Below are 23,602 nucleotides of genomic sequence, written 5' to 3' on the forward strand. Positions count from 1 at the left end.
AATTGCATCTTGCTAGATCTTCCCTCACCCTTAGAACTTTATCCCTCTAAGATTCAGGACTGGAAAGAGAATGGGGCATCTACACAGAGCATGAGCAGAACTATGCAAATGCTCAGGAGTATGCTCAAAGGCACAGTTTGTAAACTAGTAGATATGTTTCCTATTCACCAAAGTCAGTAAGTGCCAGCCAAATTGACGAACCATGGGATCCACAACAGGCAGGAAGTCCATGGATTTTATACTGGTTTTATTTTACACAATAAATCAGTTGTTAGAATCACTTTATATATATATTTTTTTTTTCTTTATGTGCTTATTGGCCAAATAGCTTTCTTCTTTAATTTGCATTGCTCATATTTCCAACTGTAACAAAAACACATGCATGCACCTGACAGTGTCTCAACTTTTTTTTTTTTTTTTTTAACTTCCTGGAAAAAGTTTTAGTTTTTTAAAATTCTTGGAAGTACACCAATGTTTTACCTTTTACTAATGGGTTGCAATACTTTTAATATAATTTGTTTATTTTTTAATGAAAAATTTGAATCATCATTAGAATTACAGCCAGAAAGGCTTCTAGTTACTATCATTTATTTCATTTATGATAATTACACAGCAATTAGAACTCTTTCTAGCTACAATTCTAATGTTTAACTCTTATTTTTGTATTTACCTAAATATTTAAATACAGTAAACCCCCGCTATTCGCGGTATCTGAATTCGCGATCGCCGATTTCATACAAAATGAAACCTAAAAAAATGTGAACTTTAAAGCACCGTGAATGTTTTCAGCCATAAAAAAACATGGGCGTGGCTAAAATTATCTTTCCCGGTCAAAACAGCGCTCAGTGGGTGGGAGAGAGAGAGGTGACAAAATCGCGAGCGTGTATGTTTCTCGCTAATCCTCGTTCAGTATATGTTATGCGCTTGTCATGGAAGGTTTCGTCGTTTGTTTTTAATTTATATGCTTATAAATTGAATAAATGTATCAATTTATAAATTGATATGCTTAAAAAATGATAAATCTACCGTTTTGCAGTGTAAAACAAACTTTTTCGAGTGTGTTAACGGAAGAAAGTGACTTTATTGTGGACAAGTTCTTTCTAACCCCTACAAAAATATGGCTATGAAAAACAAGAGAAATGTGATGACATTAGCGAATAAAATTGAGTTATTAGATAAAATTTCTAACGATGAAAGTGTCTCCTCAGTGGCAAAACATTATAAAATCAATGAGTCAACGGTGCGATCAATCAAGAAATCGGAATAAAAAATCCACCGTAGTGTCCGTGAAAACGCACTAATTGCTTCAAAAATTTGCTCTGTAACTTGTGATGTTAAATTAGAAAAAATGGAAAAAGCTTTAAATCTGTGGATAGAAGAGCGAACTCAAAATAAAATTCCGTTAAGTTCACTCATCATTCGTGAAAAGGCAAAACTCCTTTATCAACACTTTTTAGCAAAACTGGTGATAACACTGGCAGAATAAGTTTTTTAGCTAGCAAAGGCGCTGGGATTGAAAGATTTGTTTGAAATTTCTAATAAATATTACATTTAATATTAAATTGTTTCTTATTTTCATTTCGATGCCATCTGCTTGCATTTCACTATATACTGTCGATGTACATAGTCATATTATGAAGGTACATATAATACATACATAGACAAAATTTTAGACTAGTTTTTCTTATATATTTCATACTTTGGAACGGAACCACTTTATTACTATGGGAGCCAAAACTCAGTATTCGCGTTTTTGGTATTCGCGACATTTCTCAGGAACGTAACCCCCGCGAATAGCGGGGGTTTACTGTAGTTATAGCTTAATATAAATGCAACTATTGTCTGAAATTTTGGCTGGAACATTGTAAGGTTTTTTTTTTTTTGTTTTTTTTTGTTTAATTAATGATGTAAACTGTAGGTAAAGAAATAGCATTAAGAACCCTAATTATGTATGTTAGCTTATTTTTTATTTATCTGAATATTTAAATAGTTGTAGCTTACTATATTTACCACCATTTCTTGAATTTATTTGGCAAGAACCTGGTAATTGTAGAATTTTTCTTTTAACTAATATTGTAAAGGAATAGTCTCTCTCTCTCTCTCTCTCTCTCTCTCTCTTCCAGTCACATAGCTCCCTGAGGAGCTGTTGTGGCCACCAACAAATTCCTCCAACTGAATCAATCGTGTGCTATACGAGCAGTATTGCAAAGTGTCATGCCCAGAAGTTCACTGATCCCATCCTTCCACCTAGTTGCAGGTCCTCCTCTGCACCTCTTCCCCTCGGTTTTTCCTTCCATTATACTCTATTCTTCAACAGAAAGTTTTCCCTTCTTACTATACGACCAAAAAACTTGAGTTTTCTTTTGTTGATGCTATGAAGGAGAATTTTAGGAGTGCCAATTTTATTCAATACCCACTCATTTGTTCTTCAATCTAAGTAAGAAATACGCAGTATTCTCCTGTAACACCACATTTCAAATGACTCAATTTTCTTCCTGTCAACTCTTTTCAGGTTCCATCCTTCACATTCATAAGTGGCAACTGGAAAAATTAACGAATCAATGATTCTCAGTTTCATCTTTAGGGGGCAGATCATGATCTCTCCATAATTTTATCAGATCAGCGACCAACATTTTAGCAATTGCCTGTCATCTTTTTACATCGTTTGAGTAGTCACTATTTTTATTTATTCTTGACCCTAAGTAATCAAATTCATCAACTTCGATATCTTGCCCATTAACCTTCACTTTACTGGAACCGAGATTATCATCAATCACCATAATTTTAGTTTTACACACATTCAGAAACAATCCTTTTTTTCTTACTTGCTTCACATACTCTCTTCAGAGTTTCTTTAGGATGATCCTTAGCATTACAAATTAGCACAGTATCATCTGCATAATGAAGGTTGTTTATCTTCAGTCCTCCAATTTTGATGCCAGTCTCTAAATCTTCCAAAGCTTCACACATGATATCTTTGGCATAAAGATTAAAAAGGTGAGGTGACAAAATACAGCCCTGCCTGACACTGTTACCTATTGTGAAAAAGTCCGTGTTTCCGATGTTTGTTCTCACAGTTCCTTCCTGTTCCTGGTACAGTAACTTAATCAGGTGAATTATGTGGAGTGGGAAACCCATAATAGTCATCCTTTCCCATAGTTTCTCATGTTGAACACAATCAAATGCTTTAGCATAATCTATAAAACACAAAATGACTGGAACATTGAATTCTTTGCATTTTTCAATAATCAGTCGTAGACTTAAGATCTGATCTCTGGTTCCTCTACCTCTTCTGAGATCTGCTTGCTCTTCTGGCATTTCTTCAAGTTTTCTTGAGATTCAGTTTAATATGATTTTAAGAAGAATCTTACTAGCGTGAAAAATTAGGCTAATAGACCTGTAATTTGAGCAAATTTTCAGATCTTTTTTTGGTAAGGGGATGAAAATTGTTTCTTCCAATCTGATGGCCACCGTTTTAAGTATAGTTTTAATAGCCCTAATTACATTAGCTTACTTCCATTTTTAGCTTAAGTTAAAAGTTATTTAAATAGTTATAACTTATTATACATACTACCATTACTATGGGTAATTTTGGAAGGAACTTGGCAAATAAGAATTCCATTGCTATAGAACACTATTTAATAGAGTAAAATATAGTTGTTTTATGGTTGGAAGTAATACAGAAATATAGTTGTTAGTTATGGCTGGAAGTAAGACTGCTAAGGAGGGAACAGATGGAAAGCAGAAGACAGTAATTGATGGCCTGTTGATTGATCTGAGCTCTCCTTTTTAACAATTTTTTAACTGTAAATAATGGTAATGGATTTTTATGTACCAGATGTAGGAAATGCAGTGAACTTAAGATAAAGCTTGACATGTTAACAGATAACTGAGTCGACTTAGCTTCGTCTATTAATATGCCCAGAAAGTATTAAAACTCTAGGGAATATAACATGTCAAGATTCTAAACTAACCTGACCATAAGAATGAATCATAAGGCACCAAATGCTCTGGTTCATAATGAGTTAATTTTATTGGGAAGTTCTTTTGTGAGGAAAACCAGGAACATTTCTTGTAATTAAAAAAAAAAAAAAAAAAAAGGTACAGAACCATAGTGTGGCTGCTGGTGCTAAGATTGAGGATGTTACAAATTAGTTAATCAGTTCTTAAGGGAACTAAAGGTGGTATGATTATACATGTGGGTACAAATCTGGGTAATGATTAAGGCACCAGTGAACTGAGGATGTGGTTCAGAAGTATAAGGTCATGGAGCAAAAACACTGTGAGCCAGGTCAGAATAATATTATGTCTAAAATTTTTCTTGGGTACAATAGTAGGGATCTTTTGATGATGAAAGCCTTAGAATTAACTCCAGACCTGCCATTTGGCCAGCCCTAAGTAAAGTGAATTTACTTAATAGAGATAATGTTATTCATTTTTTTATTTTTTTTTTAATGAAAACCCCAAACACAAGAGGTATTAGAACCTATAGTACTTAGTACCGTGCATGGGTTGGAGGTTGAGAAGACGAAAGAAGATACTTGTTGACATTAGACTTGAACTTTTGTAGACTTGTGTAATTTTCTTGTGTAATTTTCTGGAAATACGTATGAAGGAAGGTTGTTCCAGAAAATGGAAGTTGAATGAATACATGAGGAAGATGAAAAGTTGGTTCTGTAAGTTTGAAGTTGGACAGTAAATGGATGTTGGCTGGTGGCGGCACATATTCTGACTGTTTCAAAAGAGAGAGAGCGGGAATTATAGAAGCCAATTCAGAAGAACAGTGCCCATGGAAGTATCTGCAGAAAAGGCATGCAGCAGAAACAGTACGTCTATGAGACAGCAAGTGGAGAGAGACTGTTACAGATCAGTCATTAATTAACCTAACTGCCCTCTTTTGAATGGAATCTAGAAGCCTGAGAGAGGTTTTGGGGGCACCGCCCCAGATGTGGGAACAATATTCCATGGTCGGGCGGATTTGCAATTTGTACAGAGTGAACAGCTGTTGGGAAGAAAAGTAATGCCAAGAGCAAAAGAGAAAACCAAGTTTTTTAGATGCAGTGGAAGCAATATTTGTAATGTGCTTGTGCCAAGAGAGATTAGAAGTCAGAGCAATCCCCAAAAGAAAGATATTATCTTGCCTAGAAATCGGAGTGTCACCAAAGACAAGCATAGGAGCAGAAGAATCCTTTTTTGCAAGATATAAGACAAGACTGAGTTTTAGAAGGATTGAAATCAACTAAGTTTTCTTTGCCCCACTGGAGAACTACCTGGAGATCGGCATTTAAGGAATTCGTAGCATATTTTCGAGAAGTTGAAGCTGATTGAGCAGGACAAGGTTTCTCAAAAAGAAAAGTGGAATGCAATGTGCTATCATTGGCAAAACTATGGATAGGATTTCCAGTCAATGGAAGAAGGTCATTAATATACAAGAGGAAAAGAGTGGGGGAAAGAACTGAACCTTGGGGGACACCGGCATTAGTGAAGAAAGACAGAGAGCCATCTACCATCACCCTCAGTGAGCAATTGAAAAGAAAACTGGATAACCAATTACAAAAAACAGTTGCCAAACCATAAGATGGAAATTTGTTAAGAAGACCTTTAAGCCAAACACAATCAAAAGCCTTTGAGATGTCAAAAGCAACTGCTTGTTTCACACCAAACTTTTCCATTGAATTTGCCCATAAATGGGTAACATGAGCCAGAATATCACCAGTGGGTCAACACTGACAGAATCCATACTGGTGATCGTTGATCAGACGGAAGGTTTCTAGGTAGTTTAAGAGTTGGCAGTTAATTGATTTCTCCATTTCTTTAGAAAGAGTAGAAGTAATTGCAATGGGACAATAATTGGATGGGAGTGATTTTTCAACCTTTTTAAGAACTGGCTGGATATGAGAAAATTTTCAAGCAGAAAGAAAACACCTTTGGAATAAGGAAGTGAGAAAAGGAGGTACAGAACAGGAGTAAGTTCGGGAGCACATGTTTTGAGAACAAATGGAGAAATACCATCAGGATCTGGAGTTTTCTTAGCATCAAGATTCGTCAAAATCCTTCTGACATCCTTTTGACGGAAGACCACAGGAGGCATTGAATGGAGGGAGGTGTTTTACCAAGATCATTAATAGATGAGTTGGAAGAAAAATGGGATGCTAGCAGGTCATCTTTATGCTTTGCTGAAGTGACAATAGAACCATCTGGTTTTGATAGAGGAGGGAGCAAAAAAGGGCAAAAGTTGCTGCCAATAGCTTTGGCAAGAGACCAGAATGCTCGGCTACCATCTGGGCAGGAAGCAAGTTTTCTACTCTTAGCCTGTTCAAAATCTAGTTTGGACTGATTAATAACTGCTTTACAATTGTTATGAGCTCTGGTGTCGGCAGAAAATGAAACCAAAGGATTGGAAACAAGCCAATTACGATATGCAACATTTTTCTTTTGAACCGCCTTAGCACATTTATTGGAAAACCAAGGTTTAGATAAAGGACGAGATTTTAAAGCGGAGTGTGGAATAAAGGATTCCATTCCTACAAGAATAATTTCACTGACATGATCTGAGCAAATGCTGACATGAGAAGTTTTGAAACAGTAATCCGACCAAGGAAAAGAAATTTTGCGGGTCATCCCATTTTGCATTCTTGTAATGCCAAACAACACGAGGTTGGGTATAGCCATGAGATAAAGGCTCCATTGGAGAAGAGACAATCACCAAGTTGTGATCTGAGGTGCCTAAAGAACCACTCACTTTGATTGTATACTTAAGGGTTTGTTTGTGAGAAAAAGATCAAGCGTGTTGGCTGTATGGTTAGGGTTGTCTGGTATTCTTGTAGGTAAATGGACAATCTGTGTGAGGTCATTAGTAATTGCAAAAGCCTCAGCATCTCAACCAGATGGGTCGGTGTGACTAGAAAACAGAACATTAAAATCACCAAGGAAAATTACCTCACTATTAGGAAAGTTTAACTGGAGAAAGTCAAGTAGGAAAGAGAGGAGGTCAAAGAATTCCAAGTGATTAGTGGAGTTGGGAGAACAGTAAAGGCAACAGACGAATTTCACAGAATAAGGTAGTGAAACTTTAAGCCAGAGAAGATCGATAAGAGGAGATTCAAAATTACCAAGTCTCTGCCAGGGAATATCAGAACGGACATAGGCAAAACTACCACCTTTGAGGCAAAAGGAATCATACAGTGAATAATTTGGGCAACTGAGATGAGCAGTAGTTGAATCAAGCAATAACTGAGATTCTGTCAGAAAAAAGTACGTGGGGTTTGGCAGACTGCAAGTGGAAATGGATATCGTTGAGATTAGAACTGAGACCACGTATATTTGTGAAATGAACTAGGAAGTGTTTGGGAGGTTTAGATCTTTTCGCAGATAAGCAAACTCTATTAATTTGACAATTCACGGTGTATTCAATAGAAAGTAAAAGCGGGTATACCCAGATCCTTGAGATAAAATGGCCTTGATAATCCCCCCCCCCCCGCATACACACTACTTGGACTCCCTCCAGTCACTATCTGGCAGAGTAGCGGTAGCAAGATTATACACTAGCTGATCCGGAAGCCTCCTAAAGAGTTACCAATAGGTTTGGTCTGGTGTACTAACTAGCAGCTGGTCTGCAAACACCATTTTAGAGCTGTACCCTCAAAATGTATGAAAGATTGGATCTCGCCATGATGTCCATCATAACCTCAAAAGTCATCAGTCATACTGCAGGTGGAAGAGATGGAGAAGGGTTGATCGGAACTTAGCTCTGTAGTCTAAACGTGGGTTCACCACTTCAAGTTTCCAATAAGCAAAGTGGTGGTATTGCACCAGCTGACGAGAGTCATCCACCACCTAGTGTTGCCTGGTAAGACAGAGGGATGACATTTCTCTGTACAGCTTGTCTGGTATATCTGAGAGAATGTGTGTGCGATAACCTCAAGGACCACACATTTGACATTTGAGCAGAGGAAGAGTTCAAATGTCTTTGCTGAAGTCACAGGAGGCATTAAGGGTTCAGGAAAATTGTTAACTGGAAGGGGGAGTAGATTCATTGGAAGCTTAACCAGTGACAGGCACCGTAAAGTCCACTTGCAGCACACTGCTCAAAAACATTTGTGAGAAACCACAATATAACACATAGATGGAATGAGACGCCAACCAACAAAATCTACTTAAGCAGTTATAATGGATGTGTAAGACTAATAAAATGTAAAAAAAATTTAACTACTTTATACAGTAATGCTAGGAGCATTATTACAAATTGAGATAATACTGTACGGCTAATTGAGCCTTGATTTCATCCTGAAATTTGTAATGAGGAATGTATTCGGGAGAGACAGGAAAGAGCACCGGGGAGTAGTGTTATGCTTCTTATGAAAAGTGAATTGAAAGCAGTCAGACTGTTGCCATAGTCTTAATCAAGTATATGATCATGTGATAGGATTAGTGATATAATAATCTCTGAGAAGAACCTATCAGGAAAAGTATTGAGGCTCAAAGAATAAGGCTCCTCACAGTTAGATGGGGTGCATTCAGTTATATTAAATTGTTGTTGTTATTTGGTTTTTAGGAGCATTAGCAACTAAGGCCATATTGCTCCGGTGCGGTGGTCATTCCCTGACCTTTCCGCATGTTCCGTATTTGGTGGTGACGGGCTCGAACCCCGGTCTAATCAAGAAGCACTGCTGCTCCTTCCCACCTGGCTACGGAGGCGCCCCAGTTATATTAAAGAACATAGCAAATGCATCATACCATAAGGACTACTACTGAGATCACTAGACTCTGGAGTTATTCCTGCAGACTGGAGAAGTGCAAATCTTGCCCATTTATAAAGGAGGAGTTAAGTAGAATTGAGTAATTATAGATATGTAAGTCTGATTTCTGTAGTGGATAAGATGATAAAATCAGGGATTACTGAATTTGAAGAATTCAATAATCACCTGATTTCAATCAGAATGCTGGGATGCTTCGAAGATCTCCAAGTGGATCAATGGCTGACTAAATGAAAGGAGATAGAGGGTAATAATTAATGGGCATCCCTCAAAGTGAATTAATGTGGGCATGGTTCCTCAGGATTCAGAGTTGGGAGTCCCCTCTTGTTTCTAATTTTCTTCAATGATACTGATCAGGGTATACATGAGAGACTTAAAGTTTGCTGCAATGTAAAAGGTAGGTAGGATGGTTAACAATCGGGACAGACTATTTTGCTATAGAATGACTTAGATCAGTTACAGACATGGTCTGAAAGATGGCAGCTGAAGTTTAATCTTACTAAATGAGACAGAAAGATTGAGAAAGATTTAGGAGTTATGATAAAAGCAGATATGAAATTTTTCCTTGCTGTGTAAGGAGACAGTCAGGAAGGCTCAGGGATACCATTAATAATCAGTGGGACCTTTGCCTGCAGGTAGAAGGATGTTGTTATTTCTCTTCATAAAATGATGGTGAAACCTCATTTTGACTATTGTATTCAGGTAGAGGCCTCACCTAAAAAAAAAAAAAAAAAAAAATTCAAAAAAGGATCCAAAGAAGAGCAATCGGACTGGTTAAGAACCACCAATAAGAACCACCATGAAAAGATGGACTGCAGAGCATGGAGACTTGTACCTCAGGGTGACCTGACAGAGATGTTTAAAGGAATAAGCAGATTGAATTAGGGAGGTATTTTCACATTAAATGAATACTCTGTAGTATAATGATAGAAACTGAACATGTGAATTCAGCAAGTGAAACAAAAACAAGGTGACATAAATAGAGAATTTTGGAAAACACAGTAGATTAAATCTCATGAAGTTCACCTTTCGGCTGTGTGTTGTTGATCATTGGGAGAGTTTGACAAAGTTCAAGACAAAATTGGATTGTTACTTTTCAGAAACTGACTGACCCAGGATTTTTCTCTTTTTTTTTTTTTGCTGTCAGAATAAGTTTGTTCCTTTACATCATTTGGCATGAACCCCTTTAGCCAAGTGGGCAGGAGCGGGAGTGCAGTAGCACACGCTCTTTGAGTAGACCGGGGTTCAAGCCCCTGACTGCTGAATACGGTCGATCTGCCAACCCGCACTGGACCAGCGTGGCAGATTATGGTCCATTTCCCTCGGCATGAATTGTTGAGGAGGCTTCCATCCTGCAGTGGGTTGATAATGGCTGCACTTTACTTTTTACTTTATACTATATACTAATAAATGTGAAACAAAATTCCACTTCAAAAACTACATCTGTATTTAGAAAGGCTAAGAAAGTTTCAATCTTTAACTTTGAACTTAAAATATTTTTAAAAGCATTCTTTTTTTTTTTTTTTGGCACTTTTCAGATGCAGTACAAGCATTGCCTAGTTAATACCTCATAAGGAAGGAACATCATAGTTCTATTAGTCTTTTTCATAAATGGTATGAACAGTTTTGGTGATTGCTGGTTAAAGAAATGAAATAAATTTACTTGTATATAATTAAATGCTTTACCTGTTGATATTTATAAGATATATGACACACAAACATACAATATTAAAAAGCACACAGATATTTTATTTCATTTAAATGAAAATTAAAATTCTGAATTTGAAAAACTAAAAAAAAAAAACACTCACCGCCATGTTCACAATACTTTGGATTGGAAAGAATTTGTTTTGCAAATTTTAAACCATTTTTGTACTGTTTCTGTTCGTAGCATTTCTAAAAATAAAAAATAAAAATTTTAAATCACAATCAATATTCATAGTGGTATTCTTCTTATGTAAGAAATTTTATTGATTTGCTAAAAGAACATTTAATAATTATGAGCTTTCTATAACAGAAGGAATCAATACAAATCTTACTTCAAGATTTTAATTAAATCATAAATAATTCATTTATGATTTATTTATGATTTAATTAATTTGAATCAGTCATAGTAAAGTAAAATCACAATTTGAACCTGCTGGTAAATACACAAAAGCATATAAGCATGCCTATATGGTTTGCCTATATGATCATTTTGATTCTCAGTCATAGAGATTTCTCAAATGTTTTAAATCTCAAAAAGGATCATACGAGATTTCTCAAATGTTTTAATAAAGCGCTGCAAGTTATTGCTAAATGAATGAACAGAATGGTTTTAGAGTGCAAAAGAGCCAGAAGTGGGGAGAGAGTAAGGCAACTAACAATGGATGAAGATTCTCTAATTTAGTACAGGCACTCCCCACCTTATGTATTACTCAACTTTACGCAAGTTTTTGCCAGCCGATGCAAAACTTAAAAAAAAAATGGAAACACATTTTGCATCCCGTACGAATAAATGGTGGTATCATCAAAATATCATAATGTGAACCCAAAAACACATCGGTTTTTTTGGTAATTCATTCCAAGACCTTGGAAGTTGAAATTTTTGCTATATAACTAAGCTATTCATCTCTCTGAAAGGTCATTCTTTTTTAATAAAAATTGCATTACACTTTCATTGTAATCACATGTTCCGTTATAAGAATCAATTTTGAAAGCCTTTGTGATATTTTTCTAAAACACATTTCTGGAGGTCACTACCATAAAACAATATGCACTTTCCGGTTTATTGGGTTTTTCTGTTAGCGAAATCTATTATAAATGGGTAGTAAACTCAATCTTATTGCATTTGCGATAACTGGAATTCCATGGGTTTTTACGTTATGGTAAAATGGAAGGAAAGGGACCAACAGAAAGTACAAGTGCTGGCAGTGTTAGGAAACAAAACAAAATTGATTTAGACATGAAGATGATTAATTAAGTATGATGCGGGACAAAGTTTGTCATCTATTGCATGGAATTATATCTCGCTGCTTCAACAGTGAATACTATTTTAAAGGACAGTGCCCGTATAAAAGAACATGTTAAAGGATCAATGCACTTAAGATCAACAGTGATCATAAAACAGCATTGAGGTGCTACGAAGATGGAAAAGCTATTAATAATATGGATGGAAAATCAGATTCAGAAGCAAGTGCCCCTGAGTCCAATGGCCATCCAAGATATTAAGGATAAGTACAGCAAACCCCAAGCCAAGTCTGTGGCAGGCAACAGGTGCTTTAATAGGTTCAAGCATCACACTGGTTTCCAAAACATTAAAGTAAGCAGTGACGTCGCCAGTGCCGATTCTGCAGCTGCAAAGAAATTTTGTGATGTGTTGCAAAAAAACCCCTTCTAAATCTCCACAGCCCTCAACTTCCGCAGCGGCATGCTTACCAACTGGAGAGTTAATTCTGGCAACAATGCTCGAAAGGTAAAACCTGCTGACAATTATGCCTGTCTCTCCTCTCTTTTTGTAATTTTGTATACTTGTAATTTTTGCTGTGCATGAGATAAAAAAATTGAATAAATAATTCTATTTACATGTTCGTTGAACATTTCTTTTTGCTTCAATCAAATTTGCAAGTGCTGCATAAACATTTAGGAAAATTCCAACTTATGTAGAGTTCCGTGGAATGCAACCCTTAGGTAAGTCGGGGAGTGGTTGTATATCTTATGGCCTTGACTGTTCTGAGAATAAATGGAAATTTTATTTATTTCTTAATTACTTCAGATAAACTGATAGTACCTTTATTAAGACAAAAAAAAAAAAAAAAAAAAAACCCCAAGTTCATTTTTGGCACAAGGCCAAAGGTTGCTTGATAGTTCCTAAAGCAACTTTGCTTTTCACATGGTCAATTCTATTTAAGATTTTATGGATTATACCTCCTTAAAACCTGTTTATAGTTTACATTGAATGAAGCAGCAATAACCAATATCGTATATCAAAATGCTTTAATTCAGATTGCATCAATAATTTTTGTATATTTAGAGTGAATAATTTTAGTAGCTCATTCATCGTACATCACTGATCTTCAATAATCCTAGACACTGTTTTCCCTATCTAACAAAAAAATAATCTATAAAATGGTGTCAGAATACAACACACATTCCTCGAATGGGAGCTATTTAATATATTGCAAGTAATGAAAAATGATATTTAATTATATCAAAATACATTGTTTATTATTATTATATGTATTATTGCATAAACAGCAGACAAGGACTGACATTCACTTACTGAGTAAATGATAGGTACAGGCATAACAAACATCATGGTCACAATTGGGAACTATGATTATGGAAGGTACCATGGAAGAAAAATAGATTAACAGAAAAAGCTGGCAAAATAAGTAATTTCCTGCTTCTGTTTGCAGTTATATATCTTATGTAAGCATGAGGCACTTATAAAATGTGAAGTATAAACAAATTTATAAATAAATTTCCATTTACACTCTATGACTGCTGCAATTAGCGAACTTTAAAACTATATCACAATTGTTTTATTGCAGCTGATATAAAAGTCTGATGCAACAGCCAACATTTATTACAGGGTACAGCCTTGCAATATACATATCTGTGATCCAAAACATTAATGAAGCATATTGTCAAACTCTCCATGGGAAGATAAAACATATCTATTGGATTAGGCACTCTGCATACAAATGACAGAAGATGCAACAGTTTTGTAGTTTTAATAAACTCTCTTGATGAACAACTCTCTTCTTCAGCCTAAGGTTTGCTCTTTCTTTAGTCAAGGAAAAAACCTTAACTCTTGGTCAGTCCCATGGTGTGCAGCAGACAATTTTTAATTTTGTAATGACATATCCTCAAATGAACCTTTTCCCATAAATTTTCCTCTACACAATGATACAACAGTTTCTGTTTTACTTTGATTTACTAGTTATTATGGGAAACTGTTTCTTTGGTATCTAACAGATGCCAAATGATGACTCTCATCAGCCGGTGCAATACCACTACTTTGCTTATTGGAAGCTTGAAGTGGTGAAACCCATGTTTAGTCTCTAGAGCAAAGTTTCTAGCTTCTCCCCCCCCACTTCTCCTTCAACCCATGCATGGTACTAAGTACTATAGGTTTTGATACCTTTCGTGTTTCATAAAAAAACAAAATGAGTGGCTGCATCTGTCTCTTGGAATTGCTGGAGTATATACACAGCCCTCATCCAGAAACTGTAATGTCACCCATGCCAAAGTGTGGGAATAGGATTTGAATTACAGGTAATATATATACACCAACAATATTTTATAATTTGTTGCTTTCTTTCTTTTTTTTTTTTCAAAGGGGATGTGGGGGATTTGCTGTATGAAAAGCTAAAATTTGAGAGATTACAGCTATAACAGATGAGTAAAAAAAAATAAATAAATAAAAAATTAAAATAATGCAAATTTCAAAACAGTTGGAAAGAGAAAATCTATTCATCAGCTGGCCATGAAATCCCTGGCAGTTTTAAGAATTTTTAATTCTTAAAGGATTTCTACAAAAATCACCATAAAGACACACAGGTATGACTATAATTCAATTTAATTTCAAGAGATGATCTATACAGCAATCAAATATATGCTACGCAGTATATGCCAGTTGTTGTGCTTGTGTATTTCTTTGTGTAAATTTATCTCATTGGCAGGTACATAGGAGTCATTTTTACCCTCCTCCCCATTACTTTTCAGCTCTTTTATATCCAAAACCATTCTGTTAATCCGACTGCAGCTTGCAATACCTTTCGAGAAATTTTTTTCCTTAGTTTCTCTATTCAAAATTTAGAAATCTTTGTGGAATTTAATTATGTATTTACTGCCAGTGGATTAAGGCAAGAGGTACCGTAATGAAATCTTTCAATGGGCATATAATAATTTAAATGTTTAAATAAAAATAAACTGTTTGTAAAAGTTACAGATTATATTGCACATTTATGAGCAAAAATCCCTTGTCCCATATACCTGCAAATACACACACAAACGTCCAACCTGTTCTGCAGCCAAAAAAGTAAACTGATGGAGCAAGTTGCTCAATGTTGATTCTGTGCCTGATTTTGGCCAACAACATTCATAAGCACAATTTTGAACCTCTCACCACTAATTGTTAGCTCTTTTACATCTAAAACCATTCTTTTCATCCAACTATAACTTGCAATACCTTTCAAGCTATTTTTTCTATGGTTTCTCTATTCAAAATTTAGGCCAACACTATATACAGTATATATATTAGTTAAGAAAAGGAGGAATTACCTCTATGATGTCTTGTAGAATGGAACTTCTGTTCTACAAGACATCAGTAACCCCAGAGAAATGTACCAACTGTGTGGTACTACACTTAGGATGGTAGAAAATGAAAAAGACCTGGGAGTAATTGTGCAATCAGATATGAAATTTTCTGAGCAGCGCATACGAGCTGCCAGAGCAGGTCGTGTGAGGTATTGTCAATGATATACAGGAATTTTGCTAGTAAGGAAAAAAAAAGAGGTGATTATCCCTTTGTATAAGGCAATGGTCAGGCCATGCCTTGAGTACTGCACACAGGTCTGGAGGCCTCATATTAAGAAGGATGTAGAGTTGCTTGAGCATGTACAGAGAAGGGCAACGAAAAGGTGGTCTTATCAAGAAAGATTTAAGTTCTGCAGATTGCAGCATCTGAGACTAGGGACCTGCAAGGTTTAGTTTGGTTTTTTTTAGGAGCATTATCAACTAAGGCCATATTGCTCCCGGGATATGCAGTGGTCATTCCCTGACCTTTCCGCATCCTCCATATTTGGTGGTCACGGGCTCGAACCCCAGTCTAATCAAGAAGCATGTGCTACGAACTGCTGCTCCTGCCCACCTAGCTACGGAGGCGCCACACCTGCAAGGTGATCTGATTGTGGTGTATAAGGCCTTGAATGGGTTGAGCAGGCTCAATTCTGATAGGATTCTTCCTCTTGCTCAGATTACGAAACCAAGGGATGGAGGGGACACACATTTAGAAGGATTGGATGTGTGAAATGGGTTTTTTTTTGGTTGGTGCTACATAGCTTGCTTGCATCACAAGCCTCTACTACTACTAGTACAAGACATCATAGAGGTAATTCCTCCTTTTCTTAACTAATTGATATATAATGAATGCATTTAGCCATTGCAGCCCTGCCATCTATTAACTCTCTATACATTAAAAAATGTTTTCCTCCTAGTGATATTTATTAGAGCCAATGGGAGAAGAGGGTGGGCCAATTACATCACTATATTTGTGCAGGTAAATAATTACATTGTTGTCTTTCATTGAAAAACAGCTGTGTCCATAACATTCACCAACCTCATACACATGCTTCACTGTCCAATCAGTCAGTTCTGCTATAATGCGGTACATGTGTTCTTAAAAATCTCTGCATTATGGTATTTCATGCAATAAAAACAACAGGGCTTATGGGAAAAATAGGGATAGGGGCAGAGCACTCAAAAACAAAAGTTTTTGTTTGGTAAGTAAAACACTAAAAAAAAAAGAAGTTAAAACCCAATAAAATTGCTAACAAGGTTTAAATATCTTAAATTTCTAATAAATAAATAAATATTACAGTAAATATGGCACTTTACCATGACAAGATATGAAGTTTGATTGATATTTCTGTTCACTGACATTTTTTTTTTGGGTTGTAAAATTTAAAACAAAAAAAGATAAGCAATCAATAACGACGAACACGGGATGCACAAGTGAGAAAAGTTTACAAAGCTTAAAAAATAGGAATGAAGAGAAGATTCTGAAAATTTGTTTTTTATATGATTGAAGGTTTCAGTGAAGGGGAAACACATTTCACCATAATAACATAAAAACCCACACAATTCCAGTTATCGGTATTATCGCAAATGCAATAAGATCGAATTTACTACCCAGTTATAATTAGATTGCACTAACTGAAAAGCCCATTAAACCGGGAACTGCAAATTGTTTTATGGTAGCGACCTCCAGAAATGTGCTCCTCTGCTCACACCTCATGAAATTTCTGTTAGAACAAAAAATGTGAGCTCCTGAAAGCATGAGATGTCCTACAATATCACGTGTTACCTTGTGAATACAGCGAATGACACAGTGTCTCTCCGATCTACAGTAAATGAGAAATATAGCTGTCACGCATTTGACATTTAAGCTTTGTAAACTTGTATGTACTGCCGAGCAGGTTGCTACGTTCAGCTTGGTGCCGGGTTTTGCGTTCACCTGGTATTACTCGCATGAGCCAATGCAAAAATTATGTTATACTCTGCATTCCCTAATATAGCAGTAGCGTTGGAGCAAATTCGCATTGTGAAAATGCACATTATAGCAGAACTGACTGTACATGACCACTCCCGGCATCATTTGATGTTTCATTGTAATATCAGCTGATGAACGAACCCGATATAGTTTGTATATTTTTAAACAGTTTAGTATTTTGTAAATATTTTAAATATTTGTATAGTTTGTAAATATTTTAGTCCTGCTCTTTCAGATGCAACAATATTCCTCATGCATTATGGAACCCAAAGCAAAAGGCCTTTTCCTAAGTGACCTAGGTTTTGTCAATTACATAGGGATATTTACATAATCCAATTTCACAGTGATAGTTATTCACCTTGAGAATGCTGAGTGGTGGGGTAGGCAATGGAAGAAGAGGGATGTGGGTCATGTGGTACAAGTGGGCGGGGCAATTACTTCACTACAAATGCACAGGTAAATAATTATGTAGGTCATTTCCTGATTAGATATCGATCAGTGTATTTCGACAGGTGTGTCTTTTACATAGAAAAGATTTGACTTACTCAGTCATACCTCTACATTTTACATAGAAAAGCGTACGTGGGGTTGGCAAGCAGGAGGTGAAGCCCCCTAGTATATATTAATTTGCATTCCTAATTAACTGTTCAGAGTATATACAATAATATATTTTTTCCCCAGTTTATTTTAATGTTTTATTTCAACAATATATAACATTTTAATTTTTACAACCACTTTTATAGCATATTACATGAGCAATACTGCTGTTATAAAGACTTGCTGGAAGGCAAGGATGTCTTACGTCAATCACAAAAGTCCTGTTAAAATTATAAATATAACCAATCGATGTTTGTAATATATACTCTCAAAAAGTTAGAGTATAAAATTCCCATAACTGCAACTTCACAATTAAAATAGGCAAAATTTCTTATATTTTCCCAAGAAAAAATTAATTTTTGTGACCTTACAAGATAAACAATGACAAAAAAAGTTTAAAAATTTCCTGAATAGCCAATGAACTTTCAAGATTCCATTCCAAAAAAAAAAAAAAAAACCATTGCAATAACAATATCAGAACTTCAATAATTCTACTTATAATATCCTGAAAAATATTTCTGTAAACAAACCATTCACCCAATTTTTGTAAAAGTTACAAAAACTTATTAGGAATTTAGAATTTAAATTTGGAGTTCTTATTGTGTGGAAGATACTTTCTAAGAATGTATACTAATCTGCCTGAATAATCATGCATGATTTATGTAAATCTAATTGGAGTTGCTTCTGAAAATAGCTATATAAGCCTTGAACATCTGAAGAATAAAATATAATCCAAAAACAACAATGTACAACTACAAAAAATTGCCAATTATATACCACCTGATATGACAGCCTTAATGAACCATCACCAAAACTACTAGCAGTAAATAATAAAATCCCAAAGACAACATCAGAGTCTATACCAAAAAGATATTTATAATATGCTCAATTAGCAAGAACACAGTAAATTTGTTTTTATCTTTATGTCAATATAAATCTTGCAATATTACTGTATATAATACCTTCACTAAAAGGTGTGTAAAGAAACCTACTGACACAAGGGTGGGGAAAGAAATTAGCATTCCTGTTAGTTACTGTGCTCAAATAATCATGCAGAACATATACCAACCCTATTTTTTTATATTTAAAGAAAAAGATAAAATAAACAATATACTCTTTAATATACACTCTTTATTAATACTACATTTATATATTATTAGGAAAATAAATAATAAACGAATTTTGTGAGAGGAAATATTTCTAAGCTTTTTCTCAGTTTTGTGGCAGCAAGTTCTTGATCTATTATGAAAGCACTAGATTCAAGTTTTATAATATCTTCTGCCGTCTTTTTTCCATCAGGACAGTTTTCTGTTCACAAAATTAAAGCACTGTGTGCAGTTGTATCAATAATAAAAATGACTGAATCACATAGGGAAAAAAGTTATCCTAGAACTCCATTTCAGGTTAAAGCACAAATGTATATAAACAAGCATAACATATTTGGATGGTGAAAGTTCAGAATGGTTTATGTTATTATAAAAATGTGCCCTGTTGCTGCATAAGTAACAATGTGAGAAATATCCCAAACCCTGTTAACAAAAATATTTAAATTTTGTTAACCATTGTTATTAATTCCAATGCATTTTTTCTTAAAACGTCTTTAAGCAATACAAAATAAAGCCAAATAAAAGTTATTAATAAAAATACTGGTTGCGTATGTGAAAGAACTTGGCATCTTAACAGGAAGGTTAAAGGAAAGACGTGCTTTAATGCACACTTTCATATGGGTTGTTTCACAATCCGATTTGTAGATGTATGTAACTTTCCACATTGTATTCTGGCATAAAATAAGTGAAAGCAGCGCATATTACGGTATACCAATAAAAAAAATTTCAAACCACACAGAAGTCTTTCTTTAATTAACATACTACGTGCACTTTTTCTTCTCAAGAATTAATGTTGTAAAATAAGATTTTCTGATCACCATTATCACAATGTTAATGGAATATTTCTAATAATAAAGTTGCCTTTTTATTTTCCCTGTTTAGTACAGAATGAGCTATAAGCACTGAATATTCTGTGCTCAAATTTGTTTTCTTTTTCACCCTTCAAATCAAACCTGAACACGCACTTCTCTTTACGTTAATTTCTCTAACATTCCTGCTCGTTCCAGACTGCATTCAGTTTAAAGGCCACTCTATATAAGCTGAAAGTGGTATGCATATTTCAATAAATCGCAATTGGTGTATTTTTACACTTGTTATCCAACTAGTTCTCTAGAGCCAGGTTTGTTTTCTATTTCACATGTTAAATACTAATGTGCAGAATCGTTGAAGCAAGTACACTGCATGAACTTTCTGACACTAAGTTACACCCTATACAAACATGCAATAGGCCTAACCAGGAATGAAGGGGTTTGTATATATTAATTATTATGCAGTGACTTACCAAGATTCTTTTAAATAAAGCATTTTCTTTTGGTGGAAGAGGTTGGCTTGGGGACATTGTGAGTCACAAAAAATAATAGTGTTCTTTTAGAAACAATTTTTTGTGACACTCGTGCCACAACCTCGTGGTAATTGTCCAAAATGGCGTTAGCATCAAGATCGCGTACAAATCGTAGCTTCGCACACAGAATTTATATTTTATCGATTAATTTTTAATTAAAATTATAAATTACAAGGAATGTTAACAATATAAAAATTTTAAAGTTAAGGAATTATTATTTTATGTTTCAATTTTTGTTCTTGTATTAATTAAGATATTTATCATTATTGTGTTTCGGACATGGCTGCTGTACGGTTGTGTTGTGTTCCGTTCTAAATTGTTACATATCATTGTTTCAAGGTAATTTTTTTTTCTCTCTCTCGCAATACTTATTCATAGTAACGTGTATTAAATATTTTTAGTTTAATGAAATTAAAAAGAAATCGGTAGCGATCACGACATGTTAGATGTGTATTTTTTTTTTTAAACATGAACAAGTGGCTATGTTTGGGATGATTTTACGTATCACAATAAAGATGTCATTTTAAGTTTTCAGACTTAAATCATGTTATAATGTAAAAAGCTATTGTATCTTAGTAGTGAACTGCACTAGAAGTTCTGGCGGTAATAACTTAAAGAAAAGCCGTGATTTCACGAGAATTTCTGTGAAATGATTGTTTAATTAACAATGTAAAAATGGAGAACTACTAGTTGAAAGGTATGTATAGTATGTGCGCATGCCGTCCACGAGGTTTTGGAACTTCAGTTTGATGTTGACTGCTTTCAATAGAGTGAAAGCAGTCGACAGAAGGAAGCCCCTTCATACTTCCATGGTTATTGAAAAAATTGCGATGGTAACTAAACCGGTTATTGACAGTACATCCATCCTTGTTCGTCAAAAGATTTTAATGTAACCCTGACACCTGAGAAACCTGTGCTGAGTTATGCAGTTTTGTGGAAACGTTTAAATGAAAGCTTAATATTCAATCTGAGCCAATAATGAGAATACATAATAAAAAAAAAAAAAACTAATAAAAAATATTAGACTATCAAGATTGAATTAGTGAGGTTACATTACCTCTCAATTTAATAATTACTAATTAACTTTATAAAGATTCTGAAGCAAATTTCAAAATATGATCTGAATAACTGCATAGAAAACCCTGACGCTTATAAAAACAGAGATGTGAAATGTTAAGATATACTTTGAATTTAAGCAGTCTGTGTGATGTTTAGATACAACTGCATGTTACCATAAATAAATCAGGTATATTGTCTTGGTGACAAATCATAAAAAAATAAGTCAGATGAGTATCAAATTGAATACAGCATATTCTGTGAAATGGGGATGTTATCCTTGATAATTATCCATCATTAACCACATTGGCAGCTAAATACTCATAACTGAAAAAAAAAGGGTTTGGTCACCACCCTTGTTACTATTCTAGGATCGATACATCTAAATACGCTACTAGCTATTCACTAGTTTCTTTTGCTTTGGTGATGTCATATCAGCAAAACACATGACAAAACTCCCATCACTGAATAGTTATATTACAATTTGTTTCCTATTAACCTACTCGCAGTCACTTTGAGGGCCTTACCTTGGAGAGGGAAAAAAAATCCCAATAAACAGTAGGTTGAGCATGCATTTTTCATACGTAATCATCTACATTTCTGTTAACCTTCACATATCCTAATTTATTTTATTCATTTATTTTAATGATTAGAGTGGGCTTAGAAGAGCAATTTTCACCCTATAGCCCTTCCTGTATTCCCGCTTACATCTTGTTTTTCCTTCCCACTATCAAAAGGGAACTTGAGTGTATAAGGGAGTTTAATTTAAGGAAAGGTATGTAAGAGAGTTTATTATAACTATGTGATAAAACACACTCATGGCACAGTGATTTGATTATTTTATACTGTGAGAATGTGCATTAAACTCTTCCCCCTTTAACTCAGAAACCACTCCGTTCACCCAGAGGTAACTTAAAATACTTTTAAAAGAAAAAAACATTTTCTCAATTTCTAAATTAAAAATTGAAGAAATTTCCATTGAATAGACTGAAATGACCAGGCGTAACTTGCACCTGAAGACCTTTTTACTTAAGGGTCAATGTAGTATAATATATTGGACTGTTTTTTTCAGTCCTTGGTTATATGCCACAGTAATATCACTCTTATTTTACTAAAGTGATATTTTGGTGTTGAGTTTGGAGACTGTTATTCTCTCTTGCATTATAAGCAAGAGAGAGAGAATAACAGCACTTAGAAAGAATTTATTAAACTAGGATGGACTAGCTATTGCAGAAACTGATGTGACTTACAGTATGTAAAATTATTTAGTATTCTTAAAATGGTATTGTTTTTAAGCTCCATAGTTATAAAATTTTATTGAATTTCTTCAGTCAGCTGCATTTTAATGTAAAGATGTGCTACGAAATCTATCTTAGCATTTGTTGTGTGATATGTCGGTTATAAACTGCATTGATCTTGTATTGTAGAGGTACTTTGCCATGAGTTGACTCAGTATTTCAAGCACAAGTATAGTACTGAGGCCACTCATGGTAAAGTGCGTCAACAATATTAGATCAATACGTTTTGTGACATACTTGTTTATTCCTAGCTATATACAAAATTTAGGCATTTGTAAATTTACTAGTTTTTAAACTACAACTTGAGGCTTTTGTCTTTAACTTACGTGTATATTATTTATATTTGTCAGCCACTTTCACAGCCATCTTTGATCCTATCTTGTATCTTGATAGGAATTTTGCAAAACATTAAAATAATTCCACACCAAATCTTAAATTAATTGTAAGAAGGTGCATTCACTCCATATTTATCATTTACATAATTTTCATATATATTAAAATTTACTTTAATATATAAGATTTATTTACATGATATATTAGTATTGGTCCATGTGTGCCCTCATGATGATCCAGGTATGTTATAAGGTTTTCTAATGGAGGACAGTCTTCAGATTGTAGAAATTAATATCACTATTGTACCTTACTGTGTGCTTATTATAAATAGTTCATGGTTCTTTTGGGTGTCAGTGCACTTTCCTGTAGAATGTTTATATTAATGGAATTTGCAAGTAACCGTCACAAAGTAAATTTAAAACAAAAGCTTCATACTGTGAGGGCTATAAACATTATTGTTTTGGACATAGCTATATGCAAACTAAGTTGGCTACAAACTACATCGATTCTGTATTGTGGAGCCATTTAAACCATGAGTTGACTCAATATTTCAGGAATGTGTGCAATACTGAGGCAATTCATGATGAATTGCCTCCACAACTTGAGAACAATACATTTTGTAACAAACTTTACTCTTACCTATATACAAAATTTAGGCATTTGTCAATTTACTTGTTTTTAAACTGCTATACTTTCAAGAATCTCACATGATGTGAGTTGTACACTGCCCGGTCAGAACTTTGTGAACACCTGTGTATTCTATCAGTTGGCCATTCCTCCCCTTCTTCCTAGTGGCTAACATGTTGTGGTGAGAACCAGTGGCGTAGCTACCATGTAGGCAGGCAAGGCAATTGCTT

The 23,602-nt window shown here is 34.7% G+C and overlaps 1 protein-coding gene across 3 annotated transcripts in view; it reads right to left on the reverse strand.

The window, feature by feature from the left end:
• The window catches only part of Naa15-16 (N-alpha-acetyltransferase 15/16), a 386,157-nt gene extending 366,008 nt beyond the window's left edge, over positions 1–20,149 (reverse strand). For all 3 annotated transcript variants that reach the window (XR_016546872.1, XM_090371833.1, XM_090371822.1), the window contains exons 1-2: positions 19,999–20,149; positions 10,568–10,652 (exon numbers count right to left, since the gene is read on the reverse strand). Coding sequence is in view for 2 of the 3 variants with exons in the window: in XM_090371833.1 (XP_090227959.1) it covers positions 10,568–10,652; positions 19,999–20,055 (142 nt within the window). In the remaining variant the exon portion in view is untranslated. The remainder of the gene's footprint in view (positions 1–10,567; positions 10,653–19,998) is intronic.
• Between the last annotated feature and the right edge of the window lie 3,453 nt (positions 20,150–23,602).

Source organism: Mastigoproctus giganteus, chromosome 1, assembly GCF_048544385.1.
Source record: "Mastigoproctus giganteus isolate SK-2022 chromosome 1, ASM4854438v1, whole genome shotgun sequence".
Taxonomy (NCBI): domain Eukaryota; kingdom Metazoa; phylum Arthropoda; class Arachnida; order Uropygi; family Thelyphonidae; genus Mastigoproctus; species Mastigoproctus giganteus.